The sequence below is a fragment of the Amaranthus tricolor genome, chromosome 9 (genome assembly GCF_026212465.1).
Source record: "Amaranthus tricolor cultivar Red isolate AtriRed21 chromosome 9, ASM2621246v1, whole genome shotgun sequence".
Taxonomy (NCBI): Eukaryota; Viridiplantae; Streptophyta; class Magnoliopsida; order Caryophyllales; family Amaranthaceae; genus Amaranthus; species Amaranthus tricolor.
The window spans coordinates 11330436-11357832 of record NC_080055.1 but is presented as its reverse complement, the minus strand read 5'-3'; the positions used below and the strand labels follow the sequence as shown (position 1 = coordinate 11357832).

At 36.5% G+C, this 27397-nt stretch overlaps 2 protein-coding genes across 2 annotated transcripts; one reads left to right on the top strand and one right to left on the bottom strand.

Moving 5' to 3' along the window:
* The first annotated feature begins 1192 nt into the window (after positions 1-1192).
* LOC130824321 (phosphoserine aminotransferase, chloroplastic-like) lies at positions 1193-3032 on the top strand. The gene has a single exon (XM_057689260.1). It carries the CDS (start codon positions 1372-1374, stop codon positions 2659-2661), a length of 1290 nt encoding a protein of 429 aa, XP_057545243.1. The 5' UTR covers positions 1193-1371; the 3' UTR covers positions 2662-3032.
* Positions 3033-4608: 1576 nt separating this feature from the next.
* Positions 4609-26117, bottom strand: LOC130824320 (protein GRIP). Its single transcript, XM_057689259.1, has 22 exons — positions 25960-26117; positions 23958-24433; positions 23609-23724; positions 14995-15164; positions 14354-14447; positions 13108-13194; positions 12879-12959; positions 11940-12065; positions 11152-11260; positions 10981-11060; positions 10263-10391; positions 9974-10074; positions 8444-8577; positions 8228-8325; positions 8031-8150; positions 7917-7944; positions 7747-7799; positions 7446-7517; positions 7323-7370; positions 6419-6524; positions 6140-6198; positions 4609-5008 (listed from the first exon to the last, which is right to left on the bottom strand). Exons 2-22 carry the CDS (start codon positions 24427-24429, stop codon positions 4904-4906), a joined length of 2388 nt encoding a protein of 795 aa, XP_057545242.1. The 5' UTR covers positions 24430-24433; positions 25960-26117; the 3' UTR covers positions 4609-4903.
* Between the last annotated feature and the right edge of the window lie 1280 nt (positions 26118-27397).

Below are 27397 nucleotides of genomic sequence, written 5' to 3'. Positions count from 1 at the left end.
GAAAATGAGATAATTAAGTTGTACAAGCATGGCCATGAAGGATACCAAGATATTTTTCAACCAAAATTACACTAGTTTTTCATTCCCATTACCACCGTTTATTACCACCTTGCTATACTTGTTATTTTGTGTAGTATTTATCAAGAAATTATAGAATGATGAAATCCTAATAGAGTTAGAAGGAGCTATGATGAAATCCTCATGGATATTAAAAATTGTTGTCAAAATGATGGAGTGTCCTTGTTTCTTCGACCTTTAACTACGGGATCCTTTACATATATTCAATTTCATACAAATATGGATGGTGTGCTATCTTCGATCATAGATTTCTTTAAGAAAAATATAAATCAAAATTTCGTAAGTTCAGTTTTTCTTTTTATCTCCTCCACAAATTCAATCACTCTTTTTGTTTTATTTACATATATTTTCATTTAGTCATTTTTATTGTCTTATAATCGTACTAATAATTATCCAAAATTAACTCTCTACTAAAATAATTTATAAAGCAGGGAAATAAAAAATAGAGTACTGAATAATTATATTAAGATAATACATAAGAAAATACTCATAGAATGTTTCTCAAATTAATGCTCAGACAAACCAAATTGTTCAATCTAGGGTTACTAAAATTATATTTCTCACTTATGGTCCATGTAGGATCGAAATTCGGCAAAAAACAAATTAATTTAGAATCACCGACATTATCGGCAATTCTTACATTGAAATCGATTCTGCTTGTATAAAAAAGACACATGTATATTGTATCAAACAAGTAAATTCTTTTTGATAAAACACTGACAATAAGTGGCGGTTTAACATGTTCTGGTGAAATATTATATTTTTAACACAAGTAGAATTGCTTATATTGTTAGTAGTTTTATCCAAAAAATAAAATTTAATTACATTGTTGTACAACTTTCAAATACCCATTTAGTAGAAGGTTGAAGGTGGGGTCTAATTGCTCGGTTAGTGAATCTGAGTCTAAGGATTATAACTTTTAATTTATATTATCGAGTTTTTAACTAATATTTTATATTATTTAAAACAAATAATTTATAGAATTTCTATTTGATATTAACTTAAATTATTAAATTTTTAAATAAAAAAAATTTTAAAAGAAAAATCTAATCATATCTAATAAAAAAGGTGGCGATAAATAAAAATGGGTAGAGAGGCGGGCGCACAAGAGGAAAGAACACCCAAAGTCCCCAACAACCCCAAGCACAGTGTTGAAATCTCAATTCTCAGCCATCCTTTTTAAAAGTTTCCCATAAATTCTCATTTCTCTTGCAAACCCAAAAAAGTGCACCAATAAAAATCTCCATTTCCTCTTCTCTTCTCTTCCTTTCTGTTTGAGTAGAGACCATAACAATGGCGGCCACCTCAACCACCCAAACAAATCTCTTTCTCAAATCTCATTTCACCCATCAACAAAAACCCAATCACGCAATAACCCAAACCCATTTCTCTCTACCTAAGATCCGAAAACCCTTTTCACCAATCACCTGTTCAACCACATCGACCCCCACACCCACAATCCAAACCCAAGATCCAACCACCCATGACCGGGTCTTGAACTTTGCTGCAGGCCCCGCCGTTCTTCCTGAAAATGTCCTTAAAAAAGCTCAATCGGAGCTTCTAAACTGGCGGGGATCCGGTATGAGTGTAATGGAAATGAGTCACCGTGGGAAAGAATTCACATCCATCATAGAGAAAGCGGAGGCGGATCTTCGTACCCTTTTGAACATTCCTCAGGATTATACTGTTCTTTTCCTTCAAGGTGGTGCAACTTCTCAATTCTCTGCCCTTCCATTAAACCTATGTTCTGGTGCCGAAGATGATGTAGATTATCTGGTCACGGGTTCATGGGGTGATAAAGCGTCAAAAGAAGCGTCAAAATATGCAAAAGTATCCACTATTTGGTCTGGTAAATCAGAAAATTATGTTAGGATTCCTAATTTTGATGGGTCTGAATTTACGCAAAATGTGAATGCTAAGTATTTGCATATATGCGCCAATGAAACTATTCATGGTGTGGAATTCAAAAATTACCCTGTTCCTGCAAATAAAGATGGGTTTTTGGTTGCTGATATGTCATCAAATTTTTGTTCAAAACCTGTTGATGTCTCTAAATTTGGTGTTATTTATGCTGGTGCTCAAAAAAACGTTGGTCCATCTGGGGTTACAATTGTTATAATTAGGAATGATTTGATTGGAAATGCTCAAAAGATTACTCCAATTATGTTGGATTATAAGATTCATGCTGATAATAAGTCACTATATAATACACCTCCTTGTTATGGGATTTACATGTGTGGATTAGTTTTTGAAGATTTGTTGAATCAAGGTGGATTAGTTGAGGTTGAGAAGAAGAATAAGATTAAGGCTAAAGTTGTGTATGATGCTATTGATGAAAGTAATGGGTTTTACAAATGCCCTGTTGAGAAATCTGTTAGGTCTTTGATGAATGTGCCTTTTACATTGGAGAAATCCGAGCTCGAATCGGTGTTTATCAAGGAGGCAGCTAAGGAGAAGATGATTGCACTTAAGGGTCATAGGTCTGTTGGTGGGATGAGAGCTTCTATCTATAATGCTATGCCTTTGGCTGGTGTTGAGAAGTTGGTTGCTTTTATGAAGGAGTTTCAAGCTAAGCACACTTAAGGAGTTTTTCTAGGATGATTGGATCGTCTTTCGGGCGGTTTCATGCTGCTAAGAGATGAGTTTCTGTGTTTTTCTGGTTTTGTTATGGCTTTGTTTTTGTTGGTTGTGGAAATAGTTTCTGGTTTTAGATATTGTGAGGTTATATAAGAGCCTTTGACTGGAATCTGGATGAATAAATTGGTTCACTGTTATGCAGCTGATTAGATTGTAAGATTACTAAATTTATGGAAACTTATTGTTAGTTATTATGAATGAAAGATCCTTTAATCAGTTTTATACCCCTCTATTTTATGTTCTGTGTTAGTTGTGATTGTATGTTCTGGTTCTTAATGAATAAATTGGTTCAGTGTTGTGCAGCTGATTAGATTGTATGGACAACTTAATGACTGTTATCATTGATGGAAGCCCTTTATTTAGTTTTATTCCCCTCTATTTGAATTTGCTAAATTACCCAAATCAAAGTGAGAGCTTTTAAGGTGCAGTTCAGCAAATTCAGAGAGTAGTATTTTGTTTTCTGTTAAGCTGTGTTTGTGATTGTATGTTGTTGTGGTGCTCTGTGTCAAATAATTCACTAATCTCCTAGCGAATCGCAAATAAAAAAGCAATTATGGTCGGTTTTGGGCTATTTTTGGGTTGAGCGAATCGCGAATCCAAAAAACGAATTAACTGGCGAATCATGTTATACTGGTGGTGCTTAATGGCCCTATTTCCCATCTACAACTGTAGTGTGCACTGCTAGATATACTGGGATTTTACCTTGTGAAAAGGCAATATGTTGCAGTACTTTATGATGGGAAACTAGAAAAGCTGTGAGTGAGGAATGTGCAATTTTCTTGCAATTCTTGTCTGAACTGACGGACTGATGCCCCTCTTAAAACTATAATGAGAAACCATTTTTTGGGAGTAAAAAGTTTAGGTAGGGCTGCCTTCGATGTCCCGAGTTGGTTTTGTGTGGACTACTTAGGGACTATGGCTTAGGAAGTGTAGGCTAGTGAAGAGGCAATTGAAACGGGTGTACAATATGCGTCTATATTAGAGTTATTTCGGTCTCCCATTAGGTCACTCGTAGTGGTACTTATAATATCGCTCAGATGCTCACTAACACTTCCCTTGCATCAGCAGTAAGGATCGAATTTACAACTTTTGGGTGAAACCGTGAAAGTGACAGTCCCTTATCAAGTGAAGAACACTCAGATTGCAGTCAGTCCATAAACACCATATTGGTAGAACCCGTATAGGCAGGAGGACTCAAGAGGAGGAAGCCCTGTGACCTTCATGGAAATTGATTAATCTAGTGGAGCTCGTAGGTTTCATTGAGCTTATTTGGACATAATAAAGCCCCGCGACTCCAAATCAAGTCCGAGAAAATCAGAGAACGTTTCAGTGTAGTTGGAAGTGACCGAGCAAAAATGGAGACGGAATTCAATCATCCTCCCAAATAGTCTTTTGAGCCTAGATGTTGCGAGTTGTGACTTTAAGTCGCCTTCTTGCCTCCAAGTACATCATACCAGAACCATTGACATTTTAAAACATGGTAGTAAAGTTGGGTAGTTGGTACTAAGATTCTAAAGTTCTTAGTTTGTAGCCATAGTGCAAAATCTAAGCCTCATTGCAACTCATTGGTCATGTTATAAAAATATTCAAAAAACAAACTAATATTTTCTGTGTTGAAAAGGTGTAAATTTAACATTATTTTCAAATAATATCTTATGCTTTCGACTAATATTCGGCATTATGATTATCATATCAATCCTTGTTACAACATCATCACCGTGTCCCTTATTGGGATTGCCACCGTTGCTGCATTTTAAAATTATGCTTATAAATTTTGAGCAACTTAGATACTTCCAAACTATTGTGCAGTCCCAACAAAAGCTTGCTTCCCAAATCATTTCGATTTTCAATTGAATTGAAATAATAGAAAGTATAAAAATACACTTAAAAAAATACTACTTCGTAGCATAAACTTCTCACATTGAATTGCGTAAAGCATAAGGTAGAAATTGAAACAAATACAAGATTATACTCTAATGATGTAAACTCTATATTTAATGTCCTGGTGATCTATACGGGTATTTTTCGGAAAAGAACAGTAAAAAAATGATTTTGGTATTTTACAGATGGAAGATATACATCAAAAATTAAATAAAAAATACAAAAATTTGCAGCATGACATTTTACTTCATTGATTCCACAATCTTCTCAGGCAGAAACTTCACTTGATTGTGTATTCGCTTACAACTCAGACAAATGAGAATCTTGAGAAAAGCGAGCGACTGGATGCCTCATTTTCCGAGCTAGCAGATGCATCAGCGTAACTGCGGTAGACTTGCTGACACTTCTGGACCTATATGCAACATAACAGAATGATTAAGTGATCAAGAATATAAGCAAAGCAAAGCCAAGCATGGACATCTCTAAAGTTGTCGAACGAAAGTGTTGTGAAATACAGATGAGAAAAGATTAGTGTTTGGAAGGGAAAACAGGCAAGAACTACAATGAAATAACAAAATACAAATTTAATGAATATCTTTGACATAATCCTCAACCTACAAAAGATTTGTATTTCTTTGTGATTCAATAATCGAGCACAACTTAAATACAAACTCTTAAACACCCAATTGTTCTCAATTTCTTTATGGTTTTCTCAAAACCCTTTGAAACGAGCTCTAGACATACTTGAGGCAGTCACTCAGTCAGTTAGCATTACATATTGACATGATCTCATTCTCATATGAGCTACGCTCAAGCTTCTTCAATGAAGTAATCTTACTTGAAGATTACTCCCCCTCTTTGGTGGTTCTCATGCTTGCAATTTCTCTTGGAGATTCTCACACTTCTTTACCTTTAAGGCCCTCTTTAAAGCCCCCCCAAGGCCAAAAGGATCAACACCTCAAAACAATACAAGTTACGCGCAAGATTTACACAGAAAACTAAACATCACGCGTAAATGCTTGCCCGCTGCTGTCCAAGCAGCTGATCCCTCTAGAAGTGCACTCAACAAAGCCGCTTTGCTCGCCCAGGAAGCAGCATGCTCACCCAAGCATATGATTACTTGCCAGAGCACTCTGTATGTTCATCAAGCACACTCCCTTCTCCACCTCTGCCTGCTGTTTGCCCATTTGCTTAGGCGAGCTCTTCCGAGCACCTCTGTCTTGGGTAATTTCGGTCTTGAACTTTCAAAGCAAAGACCATAACCCTAGAATATAACTCTCCATGACATCATTGATAAATGTCCTTTCAACAAGAATAAAAAAATCACAAAATACAGGGGAAAGAGGAAAAAGAGACTTTTGCAAGTTGAAAACCAAGTGAAGCTTGATTATGGAATCTGATTAATCATAAGACTTAGGTGCACTTCTTACATCTTATGCTTATATTATAAATAAAACTTTCAAAAAGAAAAATAAATAGTAATATCTAATACATGTTAAAATAACAGGGAATAATTATAATAATAGGAATTTACTATTATCACCTCATCGGGACTGAATTGTAGAAGCATTGCGATTACTGGCAGTAAAGCCTCCACCTCACCTGAGCAAGAAACATGTAATAAAATTATTTTGATACAGAAAAGAATCACTGAAGATCCCATAATTGCAAATATCTTTCCCAAAATAATGTTCATTTGTGTTCAAAAATCCACCAATAAAATTTTTAATTCCCACAATATTAACCACGTAGGCTTGAGTTTTTATCGAAGCTTTAAAAAGCCACAAATGTAAATTTGTGCACAACAATCTAATGCAGGTACCAGTTTCAAGAAGCTTCAAGACAACATTCTTTAGGTAGGTCATATCCACCCCTTCCCTCTTCCGTGATCTATCCATGCTTCGGAGTTCTTCCTTTAACATGCTAACCTGCACACATGTTTATTAGGACAAACACTTTGACATCAAAAATAATGGTCTAGTATTTCATCAGATGAAATATCAGCTACTTAAGCCAGGTAGAAAAAGGTTCCCAATTAACACATCAAAAAGATCAAAGAAACAGATCACCACACAAAAACGGCAAATCGTTTAGTTTAGGATGTAACAACAATAGCAAAGATTCGATTCAATATGGATTACAATCTTAACAACTCCATCCTCGTGAAACTCAAAAAAAACATAAAAAAGGGAAAGTATAAAAACCCTTCTACAATTTCGATTTGAGCCTGTACTTTTAAGCCTGTGATTTTCCAATTCTTGTTACAAAATACCAAAACCTAATCTCCGCTATTTATATTCCTTCCAATAGATACTTCCACGCATTTTGCAACTAATTATTTCTTTTTCCGCTAATTACCCCAACAACAACCTTCTGTTACTCATCGCTATCCTTGACTCCCTATTCTAGCACAAGTAAACGGATGTTTAGAAGCATTTATTGCACATATCCCCATGTGTAGAAGTAATAAAGTTATCCAAGACACTCTTAAGTTAAATGCCAAAATAAATATTTCAAATGGAGGTTTGAAGATCATAAATTCATAATCTATCTATCAGTATGAAGCACTATGCAACAACAGAAGTCTAGTCTATTTAAAGCATCAAAAATGTAACAAAAGATATTGCAAATTTTTATGTTCTTTTTAGCTCTTCAAAATTCAAACAGCAGCCCCAAAAAAATGCACCAGCATCAATTAATCACCAAATTTTATGCCCAACACTTACCTGTTGATTGTGGAGCCGATTTTCACGCTCAAGCTCCTCAAGTTCCTCCTGAGTATTGAGAAATAGAGTTAGAAAATGTGGTAAAACAAAACTTACTGCTTCTCACAATGGAACTATACCCACTTGAAGTGCTAATATGTGCCGCTGTGACTGAGCTAACTCTTCTTCTCTCTGGGCTTGCTGCCTAGCCAACATCTTGACAATTAAATCAGAGAATTAGCGCATAAACATAATCAGTAAACAGATGATGACAGATTTAGCACATTAACAAAAGCACACAGATAAATGCAATCTTAATCAGCTCCAAAAATCAGATCGTATTATGAGGATATCAAAAATTGACTAAAATATGCATATGCAGTACGACATAAAGGCGAAAAACTATCATCTGTATTTGAGAGAGAAAGAATAGAAAATACCATACCAGAATCTGCTGTTCTGCAGTAGAAGTGCTTGAGGTATCTTGTTTTTGTGAGGCTAGTGGATATGTTTCACAAACAAAAAAGAAGTGCTGTTGAACTCCACTTAAAATATAGGAAGTATAAGTCATCACAATAAACATTTATCATCCCACAAGTAGAGAACATTACATACCTCTGCTACGAGTATCATCATCACCTCCCTAGAAAAAGAGTAAATAAACCAAGAGCTTAAAATTTGAAACCAAGCAAAAACTGAGGGCAAGCTGGTCAAATCAACAGAACATACTTTGAGTTCTGAGTCTAAAGCGCGTTGAAGTTTATTGTTGTCGTACAAAAGCCTTGAAATCTCTTTGTCCTTATCTTCAAGCATTCTGTCAGCAAGATCATGAAACGAATCATGCTCTTCCTGCAGCAAAGTGTTTCATTAGCCAGTGAAGTATATGATCCAGCATCCAATGGCAAGACTAACAGCAGAAAATGTACTTTCAATTTACTACATTGCAATTTGAGTTCTTCTATTTCTGTCTGCATATCTGGCGCAACAGATGCCTCTTTTTCAGCTTTCAAAGCTTCATACTTCCCTGCAATGTTATTGTTGATCATAATCTTACCACAACAATTCACACCAAAACAAATTTTACATCCTTAATTAGCTAATTGTGGATAAAAAATTATAGATAGGCAGTTGTTAAAGCTTACCGTGCCACATTTCTTCTAAATCCCGCAGTTTCAGTTCCAAAGCATCTTTTTCTGATTGGTATTTTACAGTATGAGAATCAAGCTTTGCTTCTAAGTTCTTTATTTTCTGATCAGAATTCCTAAGAGCAGCATCTCTGAAACATAGACACATGGAAATAAACGCACATTGTAAAATTAAAATATTGGTGTTGTCTCTGAGTCCAGCTTACGGTTCAATACTTTAGATTTTAAATATTGGAGATTTCGATAGAGCCAAAGATCTTTAATATTTTGGTGTCGGAACAGACTATAGTAAAAAAGTTCATTAATTATGTGCATTCATATTTATGTGAAGTCGCTATAATTTTTGCTATCAAAGATCAATCAAAAGCCAATAAGTGGCTTTCAACTAGGTTGGGTTTTGGAAAAGTCAGATCAATCAAGAGGTTGTTACTTTTTCCAATGGCCCTTGATAGCTCCCCAACTTCACATAGATAAGAAATGCATATGATTTAATGAGCTTTCTAATACAATTCCCAACCAAAAAACTTTATATTTTGCTCCATGAGAATGAACAAAGGGGGGATCAACAAACTGTTTTAACAATTTTTCTGTAGTCTATGATAACGAATTTACTACTATCCATTCATGTATTTTCTCACCAAGCACAGACCAGAGAAGATACTGAACAGGTGATCTTCTATCCTAGATCTTCATTTTTAGCTCTTCAGATAACTATGATGCTTTGTTGGGATAGAAATTTAGAAGGGAAAGGAAAAAAAGGGCAGGCAACGGACTGAAAAGGGAGGAAATAATAGGAAAGTATCCATTGTTTGTATAGGAGGAGAAAGAAGGGAGATGAATAGAAATAGTAATTTCCTTCCAAATCTTTCCACATTGGGAGAGATTTAGTTAATAACAAAATTAAGGGGCTTAATCCCTTCAAACCCTTCATTCCACATTCCTCCCCTCTAGAACTAGTATCTAGACAAAGAAAAGTATATCCCTCCAATCAAATCCCTCCCCTTACTTTCCCTTCAAATCCCTCAATCCAAACAAAGTGTAATAGAAAGATCCCAAGAGCAGGACCCTAATATTGGTCATTCGGTGCTGAATTAGTAGGATATCTTCGGTATTTGATATTGTACCCAGCTACGTCGGGAAATTTACAGTAGAAAAAAAAGAAAAGGATACATTTTTATGAAAGGAACATTCTGTGAATAGGACACTAGCGAGCTGCTCCAGTTAGAGCTTCAATCAAGAGATTAACTAGACGAGTTGAGTAACCCTAATCTGGACATCAAAAGCTTGCGAGAAATCCCAAATGCTTTACAAGAAAGTTTGTATAATTTTGGATAATTTAAACTTTATTTGATTTTGATGTAACCATACTTAACAGTTAACATCAATAAGGCCTTAAAACATACACTCTCACTTTTAACTAAAGATTCATATTTCAGGCTTACGAACTTTAGAGCAGAGACAAACACAGGAACAATTTCCATCACTATAATCCCTTATGATAACAACCAAAAAAAGAGGCGTGAGTACCTTGCTGAAAGTTCTTTGTCATAATTAGCTAAAGCAGCTTGAAGCTCATTGACAGCCTTATCCCTCTCTATAGATACCAATGAAATTTCATTCTCGGCCTCCTAGAAGATAAAGTATCAAAAATGTTACAAGAAGATATTTATGATTTTCACATACAATTAACATCCAATGCACCTTATTTGTAGGAAATATCTACTGAACTTTACCATCAAATATTCTTTACAAACTCAAGGAAGAAATGCAAGAAATTTAAGTAACGTGAAAACCGGAAATAAAAGAAACTTGGTACTTTTAATGCTTCTTCTAGAGCTTTGATTTGTTCAGAGTCTTTCGCTGCTGCTAGATCTGCGTCCTTCTTCTGAAGGAGGGAGTGTGCACGGAGTTTGTACGAAGAAAATTCAGCTGCTAGTCGACTGATCTACATAGACATGATAAAACAAAGTTTGACAGATTGCAGCATCAAATTTACAATGTAAAAGCATCGGGTCAGTCAAATTTAAGAAAACAAACCAAGTGCAAAATTATCAGTAAAAGAACAAGATAATGAACCAGGCAGCAATGACATGAGGCATTGTACTGTTGTACAGTAGAATTTAGAACAAAGAATCCAGCAGCTGAGATGAAAAACAGATAAGCAATGACAGGGAAAAGGAACAGTGCAAGTAACCATGTCTAGTCAAATGTGCTGCCCAGAGAACACTGCAAACCATTTCTGTGGTCCAAATTTCTAGAAATTTATATACACCTTCAATTCTAGACAAACATCTTCACTGCAAATTAAAAATATTTATAAAATGCAAAAAAAAAAAAGGAAGGAGACCTGAGCTGATGATACACCTTATGAATCATGAACCACAGGAAAAGGCTGTACCTTAGTTGGAATAAACCACACAATACAAAATTCGCCCATTGAAAATAAGTAACATTAAAATCGGTTGCATGAAATATCTACAGAAATGACCCTGACAAAACATGCCACCACACTTTTGTAAGTCCACTGTCGTTACCTGTTCCCTGGAAGCTGCTAATTCAGAATCTTTATCATTGATTAATTGAGCTTGTTCAGACAGCTGCAATTCAAGCTGACCTTCACATAATGAAAAAACATGAACTCAAGCTTTGCTTCAAATTCAAAGGAGGTGTCAATATATATCAAGTGTACACTTAATGAAATTTACTCCTGATTTTAGCAGCTTCTATTTCGGCCCGTACGCGACTGCTCTCAGCAGTCTCTAGTTTTGCTTTGAAGACTTTGCAGGTTGCTTCCCAGCTTTCTCTTTCTTTCTCCTAAATCATTTTGAAAACCAAACAGGGGATGCAGTGAAATTACTTACAAAGCTTGAAGGAAAGATGAAAAAATGGGATATCTAAGAAATTTCCAAAAATTCTAGGAAAAAATATCATCCCAGATTGTAAAAGTTACAATTAAGCATTAAAAATACAAAAATCAATCGCTGTATGTGACATTATAGGCATACAGCTTAAGAATACAACAATTGAAGAAAGAAAATACCAATGATACATATTAGGATAAGAAGAAAATTTGGTTTCTGACATCCAGTAAAATCTCATACTTGATGACAACTTTTAAATTTCCGTTATCCAAGTCTATTTCCAAAGAGTGTTAAAATGCGTAATGACTGACATAGATTACTTTTACTAACGTAAGATGAAAGTAGTAGCAACAGGAAGCAAGCCTAATGCATCAACAACCACCACAATGCTCACAAATTACAGAGCACGATACATCAAAAAGAAGAACCTATCATCATCATGATGTGTTGTCATTTGTAAACAGCCAATAACATGTTATCTCCATTCAAGACATACTTTCAAGGATTAAAATAAAGACAAAAGAAAAGAAACACTATCTTTAAACAGGCTAAATTTCTTAAAATTCTAGTCATCAACTGATCTTGGTCCTACGAGCATTCATGAAATGGAAAACATTAACAGAAATGCATACATGTTCTTGCTTCTGATGGACAAAGTCTCCTTTAAGAGACTCAATGGCAGCTTTCAGTCTAGCAGACTCGCCAGATTTAGCAGCATCCATTTCAGCAATTTTTGACTCCTTTTCAGCAACTAATACCTGCAAAAGGTTAATGCTAGACAATTCAGTCCAAGGTGAATTCTCTAAAGTAGATAGCTGAGAATCCAGAAGTAGCTTGTGTAACTTCTATCAAACTAACAACTTAATTCACAAACACGATGAAATGCTTTTTGTGTAAACGGTCACACACGCACACATAAAGACAGTGAAAACCTTTTGCATTATGTAAATGGTTAAAATAGCATAAAAGTACAGGTTTCCAGTTCCAGTTGATAAATATAAATGTTATCTGTCTCACATCAGTGGCTTAAACTCAAAAGGGTATTTGCGGAAGCAACTTTATTACTGATATATCATGCATATTGTGTTTAAAAGCTGTATGTGATCCTTGCACTAAAGGTACCTTCACTATAACTATTCACTCGGGGCAGTAAACCAGAAGTCACATAAGGGACAAGTAAATAGCACAAAGCGGGTCTCCCTTCTTTCAAAAGGGTTCAAATTAAATCATGAATATAATTGTAATTGTAGTGCAGTTCCCACATTGCAGAAGCTTGCTTTGCCTCAGTGTTCTGTAAAGCACCGCAATGGGTGCAGAGTGTTCTCTAAATGGCTAATTCGCCCAAGTCAGTCTTTGACCAATATCAATTCATACAAACAGTTCTAAAAACTCATAAAACAGCAGCATGGCAAGTTAAAAACTGACATGTATTGTTTCATTCCTTGAACCCTTACTCTATGAAATGCCTAGCACATTTGTAATCCTTCTGAATTTAACATAAGAGCAATGCAACAAGAAAGATAATAAGGAGATCTTCTGTGCAGAAGGAAACAATCAAACATAATTTTTACCTGTAAAGAAGAGACAGTTTCTGCTGCCTTATTTGACTCAGACACTGCTTCAGCAAGTTGCATTTCCAGACTTTCTACATGCTAAATAGAATCAGATCAAAGACAAAATTTTGAGTCGCAATAAAATAAAAAGATAAGTAGCAATGGAACTAAGGAATTTAAAGGGACACAAGATGAACCAAAGTCAAATCATTTAGTCAAACCATTCCATTCTAGAATCTAGACTCACCTTTTGATGTTTGGAAGTGATCTCAGCCACAGAAGCTTGTCGTTTTTCCTCAGTGGCTTGTAATAACCCTCTCATATTATCCAACATCTACAAGAGTAGAATAAAAATAAAAACTTGATTATTATTCAAATGATTTCCAGCCTTGCTGATCAAAACAAGGATGCACACTGAAGAAATGTCAACTTGAGAGTAGAAAAAAGACAAATTACAAGGTACTATGTAGCTGAATACCAATATGATTCCCAAGGCTTGAATATACACTTAAATTTGCAAAAAATAATTGGTCATTGCACTAAGAAGTAAGAAGTTAGAACAGCATAATAATCTCACTTTTTCGTCCACTGAATCCACAACCACATCACCAAATCAAAATCCACGTCATTACAAGGCTCCACTTTTTTACAATTTGCATGAGCTCATTGATCACGGTACTTCTATGGACCCCAGAATAATATGGCAGCTAATTTTAACCAGGAAAAGTACATGTAGACTTTAGACAGGTAATTTAGCATCAAGCAATAACACCGACAACATTTCCTACTCTCCCTTTCTTTTCCTGATTAGCCTTCATCTCAAGATGGAAAAGGCTACAAAGACCATTTAACTGTTCAAGCTCGTCAAAGGAAAAAAAATCATGTTTAAGCGGTGTTCCGAAAGACACAAGGTTAATAATATAAAAGAAAAGTTCAATTAAAAGGGCATCATACTAGTAGAATTTCTGCCAAAAAATGAAAAGCCTACTTCATTTGCCATTAAGTTGTGTTTTGAGGAATAATATATGGTGGCAAATGCATACTTATATCATAGTGCAAAAGATCGGCCACATCACCCCATTGCTACTGCATTGTAAAGGTCTTTAAGGTTATCACGACCACATTGTAAAGGTATTTGAGGTTATCACGACAGAAATGTAAGTCGCAAAAACCACAAAATCATTTGTATTGACCGCAAAAGTAGCTTTGCCACCGTTACAGTAACCGCGAACACATACAAGATTTTTGCACTATAACTTACTCGTATAAAATTTAGATTTAGATGCATGTACACAAATTAATGAAATCATGGACCTACAACAGAACAACAGGAAATGAATTTGCATATGATCTAGCTAACACTTGAAGTTTGAAGATGACTCACATTCAATATAACAGTGCATACGCATAAGTTGTTCAATATAAAACCTTATTCTTTAAAAGTAGAGCAGAGATATGTTCAGCCTCGCATAATTGCTAAATTAATTATATACCTGTTCCTTCTCCAAAAGTGATTGTTGCAGTGCCTCAAGAGCATGTTCCTTAGGTTCCAATGAATGACGAAGTTCTTCAATGTTATCTCGAAGCCTGCATTTTAGGGAAGGTTTTGAACAACATACAAGCACATATAATACAATGTACATGACAGACAATTAAGTGTTCTAATAGAACCCTAACTCTCCAAGTATCCTTATGGGATTTGCAGAGATCCAAATGTATGCTTCATTACCTTCAACTTGACCACAAGAAGACAAAACAAGGAAACTTATAAACTTAAGTAAGAAATATCCTGTTGAAGTACACCTTGTACTTAAATGAGATCCGTAGAAAAGAAGTCAAAGCCTTGAGGATTTTACATAAAGTATTCCAATTTATTTCCTTAAAAAAATAATTAGTATAAAGAGAGCCAAAATTGACTATGTTGACTACAATCCCAAGCTTTAAACAGAACAGCATCCCTAAAGGCTTTACTAGCTAGGTTGATCAGTGCACTTCTAACAAAAACAATGGCATGCAAATAACTAATGGCAATAGAAAAAAATTAATATTTTACAAATAAGATTTGATGGGTCAAATTCATACAATACATCTCTGAATTGGATGATAAAGTAATGTGAAAAAACCCGCATCTTACTTATTATTCACACTTCTTAATTGTTGCCTCTCTGCATCCATAGCTTTCAATGCTTCATTTGCTTGTTTCCTTGAACGCTCTAGCTCTAGCTGTAGTGCTGAAAGTTGGGATGAAGCTCGCTCTGCTTTTTCATTCGCATCACGGAACTGTGCCTCTAAATCATCCTTTTCCTGAAATTATCAATTTTACAAACATAGAGCATTTTCACAATTCTGATTTGATGGATCATGGATCAATTCAAAATAGAGATCTAAGGTAGCTAAAGAACATAAGTTTAACAACTATTAGTGTACCAAGTAGACTATTAATTTCAATAGATCTGTACGCAAAAGAAGGCTACTTATCCCAAGATAAGCAATTTTTAAGGGAATAGAAACATATACTATGATCCTTTCATGAAGATTGAAAGAAACTTAAGGGATTCAACCAGTAATAAAGGTTTCATGTCTTACATCACCCTTATAATCGATGAAAGAGTTTTTAGCTTTTTGTTCCAACAAACTCCAAAAGTTAGGCATGATCAATATTTCTAGAAAGTGGGTTTGATCTCCAACAATCCAAATCTTTCGTAACAAATACAGAAATTGTGTGTCATGATGTCTGGCCAGCAGGCAAGCCCCATCATACAGAGGACGATCAAAATTAAAACAGCCTAGATCTGCAATTGAGGGCTTTTGCACGCATGAATAATACAAATTCATGAGTTTTCATTATTTGAATTGGAAAAATTGTCCTAAATAATCCAATCTATTGCCCATTACCCGTGAATAATCCCACCTTTAGAAAATTTTTAAATAATCCAACCTTTGCTTTCATTTTGTTGCGAATGGATCTTAAAAAACAAACCGGCTACTCCAGGTTACTAATAGTCGTTACATTCAATAGGTCATCGTCCTCCTTCTTTATAAGCTTGCTTCCATGTAGTAACACCATATTCAACCCCAAATTTTGGAGAGAGAAAAAAAACGTTCACATCTTTAATTTAGTGAAAAAATCTTAGTAATTTTAAAAGGTATGAACTCCAAAATCCTCTTCTTTTCAAAGTGTTGGTTCAATTTCCAGAAATTATGTGAAATTTGAGCATGGTTTCGAAGCAAAGTTGCAAAGGGCAAAGAAAGGTTCCTGGGCTGGTGAGAATTTTTATTCGTGTCCAAATTGAAGAGGAAGAGGTAGATGGAGATTTCATAAAGGTCAAAGAGATATTTTAATTAGAAAATAAAAGGTATTGTTTGAATAAGTTAAAAGGATAAGAAATTTACCGGTTGTAATCGGTTCTTTGCAACGGTACATTCGCAACTAAAGGTACGTAAAGGATGGATTATTTAAAAATTTTCAAAAGGTAGGATTATTAGCAAACAATGGGCAATAGGTTGGATTATTCAGCATAATTTTTCCTTTGAAATTTTATTTTTTCTGTTGCATCTCAATGAAGATACTAATGAAGTTTAATCCAAGATAGATAAGTGCTACAGTAGTAGACTTGTAAATTAATAATTATCAACTACCACAGAGCTAAATAGAGTATTTTACTAAATCTACAGTTCTTGAGCTCATTTGTTGTTTCAAGTGTCATCGGCCTTCGGCTATAGATTTTATCTTGGAATTCTCAAAATACCAAGCACGTTGCAACTTAAGAATCTTGCTTTTATAATCGTTAAACACCTTTGATACTTTCGTGAACGAGTCCAAAACAAACAAAACAAATTATAACATTGCTCACTCGTCACACTTAGAGATGTTCCTTAGTGCATGTTGTTTGATGATGGCTTAGTTTTGGTAGATGAGACTATGGAGGGGTAATTGCTAAGTTGGAACGATGGAGACAGGAGTTGGAGTCACAAGGTAAGCCGAAACAAGATAGAATACATGAAGTGTAACTTAAGCACAAACGAGAGCGGCAACTAAAATAGTATGTGATTGAGGCGTGCCCTTTAAGTTAAAGGGTAAGTTTTATCGAACGGTAGTTAGATCAACGCTACTATATGAACCAGAATGTTGGGCTTTTAGAAAGGATCATAGTAGAAAGATGGGAATAGCAGACATGGGAATACTTTGATGGATGAGTGGGCATACCTTAAGAGATAGAATTTGAAACGAAGATATAAGAAAGGGTTTACGGGTTACAAATATTGAGGATTAGATGAAAATTGAAGCTCAGAAGGCTTAAAAAAACGGCGAGGAAGTTTGAAGATGACTTAGAGAACATGAGTAGAAAAGGATATGGAGGATCTAGACTTACAAATTAAGATGGTAGAAAATCCAAATGAATGAAGAAGAATCCATATGGACGATTATGGAAACTGATATATTGGTTCATGTAGTCGACCCTAATCTTTTGGAATTTCAGCTCCGGCATTGTAGTTGTTGTTACCACACTTAGATGGTCTACTTTATTGTCTATTAACTGTGAGTAGCGGTTGATTGCACTATAAGATCCATTACATTGCAAGCTATAATAACTCTAAACATTGAGAAAAAGCACCAATTATATTCCTAAAAACCCCGCGTGATTCTAAATAATAGTCCCTATGTTCCTTACAGTTGTTCCTATTTACCAAATTGGATCGTTTATTTGTTAGTCACCTTAAAAAACTTTCTAGTTATATCACAAATTTTGGACATATTTAACCTTGGTTATCCTCATTTTAATAATTTATTAATGTTTCCACTAATTTCATTTAAACATTTTTGTATTGCTTATGATCCCGACATGTTTCACACTAACTTTATTTAAACATTTGCTACGCCATTCACTATTGCTAAGCAGCCCAAGCCCAACATAATCACATATCAGAGGAGAGGCAAAAAGAATGTTACTAATGCTGAGGTGTCACTTGGAAGGAATAATTCTGTTAACAAGCATAATGAGGCCATAACAGAATTAGGAAGTGGGTAGGGAGAATGAAACCGTATGCTATGTATGAGCTGGCCAGTAGCTTAATATATTATAAATAAGGTAGTGCAAAAGGGTGTAATCATGCAAGTAATTAATAAAAAATGCTTAAGGCTGATTGGAGTAAGCTGGATACTCAAAATTCAGCATTTCCCTCATTTTCTCGTTTTTTCTTTCTTCTTTAATTAATCCTGACATTTGATCTTTGTTATTCATACCAAACCTGGTATCAGAGCAACAATGGTGAACAATTCACAACGTATTGATCGTTTGGAAGGCAAACTACGGGCAATACCACACTTGATTAACTCTGAGATGGACCGACTCCGTTCAGAGTTAAATCTAACCACCCAAAACCTATACTCCCAAGTCAACAACATCACCTAAAACCATGGTACCCTTGCCACCGAAATGTCAAATCTAAGCCAAACCATCCAAATATTGAGTGACAAGCTCACTAACCCAGACCTCATTAACCCCTTAATCCAGAACCAACAAAATACACCCACACAAAACAATACTCCACTCGAATTTTCATTATTCGAAGGAGAACCCGAGTCCCAACACATGAACAATGATGAAGGAAGGGGAAACTGGAGGAGTAGAAAACTTGACTTACCCGTTTTTTATGGCGAAGACCCGGATGGATGGATTTTGCAAGCGGAGCGATACTTTACTTTTTATAGTTTGAGTGAGAAGGAGAAGGTGGAGTCCGCCGTCATTAGTTTGGAAGGTGTGGCTCTTCAATGGTTTCATTGGGAGCACCAGCGCAGGCCCATTAAACGGTGGGAGAAATTAAAGGGCTTGGTGTTGAGGCGATTTCGACCGGATGAAGAGGGTACTTTGCATGAGCAATGGATGATGGTGGGACAAACCAATTTAGTGGAAGAATACAACTTGGAGTTCGTGGAAAAGGCAAATCCATTGGGAGAAATACCTGAGAAATTCCTGATGGGGACGTACTTCAAGGGCTTGGAAGAAAACGTGAGGAGGGAGTTGAGACTTTTTGAACCAGTGAATCTTACCATGCAATGTCCTTGGCTATAAAAATTGATTTAAAACAAAACCCTAAACCCACAAATTACCACAATACCCAAAAAAACCCCACCCCACTCAGCCGACACGTGTCCAACCCCAGGTCCCACCCCGTACACTTGCTTTTTCCCTCTAAAAACCCATCTCACTTTCAGCAAACCCAAAAAAATCAATATCATCCCACTGTTCCCAAGAATCTACGTCACCCAAATACCCAATATCTACCCGTGACTACCAATTCAAACCGGGGGCAGATGAAGTTAACTCATCGAGACATGCTGGAGAAGAGAGCTAAAGGGCTCTATTTTACTTGTGACGACAAGTGGTCTCATAATCACATTTGCAAAAACCGATGGGAATTAAATGTGATTTTTGGCCCAGGAGAGCTAGATGACGACGTGGAAGAGGAAGAAGGAGGGGCTGAAGAGGAGACACCATTGGCTATGGCGGAAATATCGTTAAGCACTGTGGTGGGTATATCTCACCCTCAAACCATGAGAATGAAGGGGGATATCAATGGTCAGGAAGTAATAGTGATGATTGATTCCGGCGCTACTAACAATTTCATTTCGGTGACAGCCGTAAATCGACTTCAGCTCGAGTCAACGAAAGGGGATCGATATGGAGTAACGTTGGGAAATGGGGAAAAAATTTATGGTAAGGGAAAATGCCAAAAATTACTGATGACAGTACAACGGATTGAGATAGTGGAGGATTATTTAATACTGGGATTGGAAAATTCCGACATCATTCTAGGGATGCAATGGCTAGAAAAATTAGGAGAGGTAGTAACCAGCTGGAAGAAGCAAATGATGAAATTCCACTGGGAAGGCGTGGAATGTACATTGAAGGGCGACCCCTCATTGGAACGATCGATAGCGACCTTGAAGGCAATAAGGAGAACTTGGTGCAAGGAGGATCAGGGTATGTTAGTGGAAATCAATCAAGTAGAAAAGTCAGGGAACCAGCCAGTGGAGATTCCAAAAGCCTTCCAACCCATAGTGGCGGCTTTCAAGGAGGTGTTTGGTGAACTCCGAGGAACTGCCTCCAAATTGGGAGAAGAATCACGCCATCAATTTAAAGGATGGCACCAATCCAGTTAGCGTTCGCCCCTATCATTATCCGCAGATTCAAAAGGACGAAATAGAAAGAATGGTGAGGGATATGTTGGACTCCCACATTATCCGGCCCTCCACGAGTCCTTTCTCCAGCCCGGTCTTACTAGTTAAGAAAAAGGACGGCTCATGGAGGTTCTGCATCAATTATAGAGCCTTGAATAAGGTTACTGTTCCGGATAAATTTCTGATTCCAATGATTGAGGAGTTGCTAGACGAGTTAAAAGGGGACCGTGTCTTCACTAAACTGGATTTGAAATCAAGGTATTATCAGATTCGGATAAAGGAGAGTGATATAGCCAAAACAGCCTTCCGCACCCATGAAGGACATTACAAATTCATGGTAATGCCCTTCGGTTTGACGAACGCACCAGCCACATTCCAGTCATTAATGAACCAGGTTTTCCGACCTTACCTACGGAGGTTCATGTTGGTTTTCTTCGACGATATTTTGATCTATAGCAAACATGAAGGTGAGCACATTGAGCATTTAGGGATAGTGTTGACTGTCCTCAAGGAAAATCAATTGTTTGTTAACAAGGGCAAATGTGAGATAGAAGTTAACACCGTAGCCTATTTGGGGCACGTAATTTCCGGTGAAGGAGTATCCATGGATATGGGAAAAGTCTCAGCTATGTTATCATGGCAATACCGAGGAGTATGAAGGAGCTGAGAGCATTCTTGGGGTTAACTGGGTACTATCGAAAACTTATCAAAGGCTATGCCATGATTGCAAAACCATTAACTGAGCAGCTTAAGAAAGACGCATGGGGGTGGAATGAAGAAGCAATAGTAGCCTTTGAGAGGTTGAAGAAGGCGATGACAGAGGCTCCCGTTTTGGCCTTACCTGATTTTTCGAAACCATTCGTCATTGAAACAGAGGCATCAAAAGGAGTAGAAGCGATCTTGACTCAAGAATCACACCCAATTGCTTACTTTAGTAAAACCTTGGGTAGTCGGGCATGTCTAAAGCCAATCTATGAGAAGCAGTTGATGGCAATCGTTTTTGCGATTCTCAAATGGAGACATTACTTGCTCGAAAGGAATTTATCGTCAAAACAGATCAAAGTAGTTTGAAGTTACTTCTATGCCAACGGGAAGTCGGGATAGAGTATCAAAAATGGCTCATGAAGATTAAGGGGTTCGACTTTGAAATCATATACAATCCAGGGGTTTCAAACAAGGCTGCTGACACCTTATCTCGCAAAACAGAAAGGGAGGTCATCTTGACAGCCTTGTGTACTTCACACAACATTGATTGGGAGGCCTTAGATAACTCGGTCAGACATGATGCAGTGTTGGGCTCGATACTAAAAAGACTAGAAGCAGGGGAAGAGGTGTTGAAGGGGTTCACAATTGAGCATTCTCAGCTTAGATACAAGGGAAGGTATGTCCTACCAAAAACTTCACCACTCATTTCTGATTTGTTACACGAGTACCACGACTCCCCAATAGGAGGACATATGGGAAAGCACAAAACATATTCCAGGATTGCGGCGGAATGGTTTTGGGAAGGGATGAGGAAACAAATAGTGGATTATGTGAAGAGTTGTGGGGTATGCCAAACACAAAAAACCTCGACCTTGAGTCCAGCAGGGTTGCTACAACCGATTCCAATACCAAACTTGGTATGGGAACACGTAACCATGGATTTCGTAGAAGGTTTCCCGAGATCACAAGGGAAGGATACAGTCCTCGTTGTCGTGGATAGGCTCACTAAATATGCCCATTTCATAAGTTTTAAACACCCATTCACAGCCATCATAGTGGCAGCAACATTTGTCAAAGAAATAGTCAGAGTTCACGGCTTCCCAACGTCCATCATATCGGATCGTGATAAAATATTCATGAGTTTGTTTTGGAGAGAATTATTCAAGCTACAAGGGACTTGGTTAAAAAGGAGCACAGCGTACCACCCGCAAACCGATGGTTAGTCCGAAGTGGTCAACAAGACTTTGGAGACCTATTTAAGGTGCTTCATTTATGGCAAACCCAAACAGTGGATGAATTGGTTACACTGGGCAAAATATAGTTATAACACAGCCACCCATTCAGCCACTAAGCTTTCCCCTTTTCAAGCCTTATATGGGAGGGCACCTCCTCACATCTATCGAATGAGTATGGGCAACACCGCAGTTGGAAGCCTGGAGGCTATGTTGATTGAGAAGGATGCCATGCTTGATGAACTTAAGTTCTAACTCCTCAGGGCACAACAGCTCATGAAATCCCAAGCAGATAAGAAAAAGCGAAATGTCTCCTTCTCCCCTGGCGAAATGGTCTATGTGAAGCTCCAGCCCTACAGACAAAAGTCCCTTGTACACAGAAACAATGAGAAATTGGCACCAAGGTTTTATGGGTCGTATAAGGTGCTTTGTAGGATTGGTTCCTTAGCCTATGAGCTACAACTTCCAGATTACAGCCGCATTCATCCGGTTTTCCATGTGTCTCAATTGAAGCAATCTTGTGGTAGCCACTCGCCACTTGAGTTGCCCCATCAGCTCATTGATGACTTAGAAATGAGAGCTACACCGAAGGCACTGCTTAAATGGAGGTACAACTCAGCAGGAAAATTGGAAGTTTTGGTTCTGTGGGACAAACTTCCGGATTCTGATTCTACATGGGAAGAAGCTACACTCATGAATGCCTTGTACCCAGACTTCCACCTTGAGGACAAGGTGTTGTTTCTGACGAGGGGTATTGCTACGCCATTCACTATTGCTAAGCAGCCCAAGCCTAACATAATCACATACTAGAGGAGAGGCAAAAAGAATGTTACTAATGCTGAGGTGTCACTTGGAAGGAATAATTCTATTAGCAAGCATAATGAGGCCATTACAGAATTAGGCAGTGGGTAGGAGGAATGAAACCATACGCTACGTATGAGCTGGCAAGTAGCTTATATATTATAAATAAGGTAGTGCATAAGCGTGTAATCATGCAAGTAATTAATACAAAAAGCTTAAGGCTGATTGGAGTAAGCTGGATACTCGAAATTCAACGTTTCCCTCATTTTCTCGTTTTTGCTTTCTTCTTTAATCAATCCTGACATTTGATCTTTGTTATTCATACCAACATTCTTTTAATAGTTGTGGTTCCCATCTGATTTCCACTAACTTTATTTTAATATTTTTTAATGCTTATGGTTCCCACTTTTCCTCCATTAAATTTATTATTCAATAAAATAATATATCGACTATCTAAAGGTTCTATTTTTTAAATCCCCTAAATATTCCTTGTGGGAACAACTTCAAGGAACGGAGAGAATACAAAATAACAAGTTCATTAGAAGTCTTTCGGTTTTGGGGGGTTTTCAAGATTCACAGGTACTTTTGGAACCTTTTTCTCAATCCTTGCCATCTTTACATAAAAGTAACTCCCTTTAACCATCACATCCTCTTTAAATAGATACATTTAGTTAGATAAAGCATTTAATCGTAATTACATGCAACAAATTCTATATAAAGTACGACTAATTTATTGCTAAATACAAAGAAGGGCCTATTAAATTTAACGCCCCAAAACATAAAAACGACCTATTAAAGGAGGGAAGGAGAAAGATATTGAAATTTACCTTTTGAACATCTTGAATACGCTGTTTTGCCCTTTTATGAAGCCTGCTAAACTTGGAATCAAGCTCCGAATATTTATCATCACGTTCTTTGATTTCCTTCTCCATCTTTTGTTGAGCTGCAAAAAGGAAAAAAAATCTTTAACATTATAATATAGATTAGTCCCCATATCAGATGGTCATTGTCCAGATCAGACTTTAAAGTTTCCATACTACGAAAACCTGTCACTGCATCTTGTACTCTGGCTAAAAATCTAATGACTCATGAAAAAGAACATGTAAGGAAGTTAACATTCAAGATCACCTAGTACTGCATGAGTTTCTTAAAAAAAATCAGAACTCAATAACTGACCTTCAGCAAGTTTAGCTGAGAGCACTTGGGCTCTAGCATCTGCCTCAGAATATGATTCTCTCAGGTGGCTCAGGGCCACTTCTGCAGCATTACATGTTTGCTTTTCTTCTAGTAATTCTCTATTCAACAACTCTATCTTTTCCTGCAAAGCCTTCACATCACCTAATGATATATTATCCAGTTCAGGTTTTTGATATTGTTGGGAAGATCCAGTTGATTCTGTGCCTATATATTGCATTTGAAGGTCCTTGATCTGAGATTTAAAATATTCGTTTTGAAACTTCAGCTCGATAATCATCTGGACAAGCTGATCATGAGTACTGTTAGGGCAAGAATCATAAGGATCAAAAACCCCATTCTCCTTGGGGTGACATTCATCCGAATTCATCTCAGCTAGTTGTTTAACCAACTTTAAATTATCTTCTGCTGTTGTTTCTACCGACCCATTGGTTGCCCCTTCCTGATCCACCATTTACCTATGAAGCAACCAATTTTATTGACATGAGCTAAAACTATTATAAATTCATAGGCCCCCCATAATCACCAAAAGAAAGCACAGCATTATAAATACAATACAATTGTGTCTGCATTAACACTGAAACAAAAAAAAAAAAAAAAAAAAAAAAAAGGGAACAGAAAGAAATTCCAGACTAACCTAAACTCGACATAAGAAATGAGTAAATGCTCTTAGGCTCTTAGAAACCGACATATAAAATCAAATTAAAGGAAAGACAATAATAACTTCAAAAACGTTTTCTTCTTCTTCTCCCCTCAATCATCTCTGATCACTAGATTATGAATACAACCAAACTACTTGAACACCTGACTTTACCAAACCTGTGCTAAGATAAGCATGCTCAAGCTCATATTGGTTCTGGGGTAAAGACTTGATTTATTTTAATTTTTACAAGCTCATAAGCTATTTAGATTTCACACATGATGAATTATTAAATGCCAGTAACAAAAACAATCTGAATAAAAGCATGAATCCATAATGAAACTTTAATGGATAACAAATAACCCTAAAATTGGTTCCTTTGTCTCCCCTTCCAAAATCATCTACCCATTCACTGAAATATGTATGCAACCAATCTACTTAAACCCATAACTTTATCAACCTGAGCTTAAATAAACAAGAACTAGCTCAAGTTCATATAAGATGCCCCAGTTAAGACCTGCCTCCATTTCATACCCTCTCAAATGATGCATTCTCGAATACCAACAATTACATCCTCAGTTTCTACTGCCAATGCACGTAAGGCACTGACAGCTTGTTATTATGATTAAATGGTGGGATTGTCAATGCAAATTTAATGTAATTTAGATAAGAAAATTACTTGAAAAGTTTATGATCATACTTTCCTTACTTCAATCATTTATTTTCTCCGCAAGATTCATTTGTGTCCATTACCACTTGGAACTTGGAAGGTGTTATTAGGTGTTGAAAGAAAATTAAGAAGAAAACGCATGTTTGTGGATTACAGATTCAATACCATGGGAATGAGATAACACAGTTTATGAATATTGACAATAAACACATTTTCATTATAACCATTGATGCCAATTCCCATATATCCTGTTAGAGTTATATTTATCCCATTTCCCCCAAACCCCAAAATTATGACATCACATTAGAAAAAACAAAAATAAATCCTTAAGCAAATCCTAAGATAAACAGCACAAAAAAATTAATTTAAATTCCTTAACCTAATGGTATGAATCTATCAAAAACCCTACTTTAAAAACCACTTCAACGCAACAAATTACAAACAGAGGTAAAGGATGACAGCGAAATTGACACAAACTTCATCATTAAATACTTGAAATTAACCTACACAGCAAAATACTATCGAATCAAATCAAAGCATGAATCAAATCAAACCATCAATGTAATGATCAATCACATGGGTAAAAAAATTGAATTAAACAACCGACAATCAAATCAAGCATCGGCTAAATGGAAATTGATTTAAGACCCCAATATCAAAAAAGTTTAACTGACTTGAAGCAATAAGATCGACGAAGAGTAGAATGTGTGATGCCTGAGAGTGGATCTTGCACTGCCGTATGCTCCTTGTTTCAGTTTTACGGTTTCTCTTTGGACAAAAGAGTTTTTTACTAATTGCATACAACAACAATTTGAGATTCATTTCCTAGAGTAATGCAATTTTATAAACTAATTCCCATTTTGCTTGAGATTAAAAACTAATTCCCACATTATCGTTCATATAGGATAGCTTTGAGGAAATTTTTTTTAATATAACCGCTACATGAGATAGCGGTTTTGTTTAGGGAACTGAAGTAAATCGCAAGATGAAATGGCGGTTTGTTAATTTTTAATTTTTTTAAAAAAAAAATTATATTGAGTAAACCGCCACTTGAAGTGGCGGTTTTGTAGCAGTACAAAACAGAGTGTCGAGCCTGGTTCTTCATTCCATTATCCTCTTTGCTTCTTGCTTCTTGCTTCTTGATGCCGGTGTTTTAGCTTAAAAAAAATAATTTCTTCACTCTCATTTACTTCAAATTTACAATTTCTTTCATTCAACTAAACTAATCAACTACATTCCCATCTTCTCCTTGTGTACTAGTTCATTTTCATCTTCATTTAAGGTATGAGTAAAACCCTAATTTTTTTTCAATATGCAAATTGTTTTTTTGTTCATTATTGTTTTCAATTGAAGTTATAAATGCGTTAATTGTTTGTTACATTCTCTTGTTTTCATGATCTAAGCTTACATTTTACACATTTGTAGTTGAATTTTAGGATTTGGTTTGTATGCATATAAAGTGTTTGATGAAATGCTTCAATGAAAATTTATTACTTTGTAGGGTTAGTTTAATAGGTTTTAGTATATATTCATGGTATTTTTAGATTTGAAATGAACCTTATAATAAGTGTTCTAATATCTATTGGGGTGAGGAAGTCATGATATTGGTTGCAAATTGGTAGCAAATTGGTGGGAAAATCACATGAAAGATCATTATCCCGTTGAAAAACATGTTGAATTGGTTGCAAATTTGGATAATGCGAGGGAAGTCATGATATTTATATGATTTTTATAACACTTATGTATGTAACAGCGATCATGGCGATGCCGGGCCCAGTTGATCTATCAGTGCTTACGCTTCAGGCGACACACGGGAGCGTAGCTGCGTGGGAGGGCTCCACTGCCCAATTGGTTACTCGTCAGCACTACCAGGCGAGTACATTACAGTGGGAGGTGGATGACAGGGTATTAGAGGTAGTCGAACTAGCTGGTTTTAGATACATTCATAGGTTGTTGGGCGGGGGCTTAGAGCTCGATCGAGCTCTTATCACTGCATTGGTGGAGAGGTGGAGGCCGGAGACTCATACCTTCCACCTCACAGTTGGCGAGGCAACGATCACGTTGCAAGATGTGGCAGTTATAATGGGACTGCCCATCGAAGGTCAAGCAGTG

Bases quoted from the DNA above. Each gene is read 5' to 3' on its own strand.
- LOC130824320 (XM_057689259.1), bottom strand. From the start codon at position 24,429: ATGGTGGATCAGGAAGGGGCAACCAATGGGTCGGTAGAAACAACAGCA. The intron at 14,448-14,994 runs GTAAGATGCGGG...CCTAAAATGCAG, and splicing joins TTAAGAAGTGTGAATAATAA to GCTTCGAGATAACATTGAAG. The intron at 10,075-10,262 runs GTACCAAGTTTC...TTTATCTTCTAG, and splicing joins CTCTAGAAGAAGCATTAAAA to GAGGCCGAGAATGAAATTTC.
- LOC130824321 (XM_057689260.1), top strand. From the start codon at position 1,372: ATGGCGGCCACCTCAACCACCCAAACAAATCTCTTTCTCAAATCTCAT.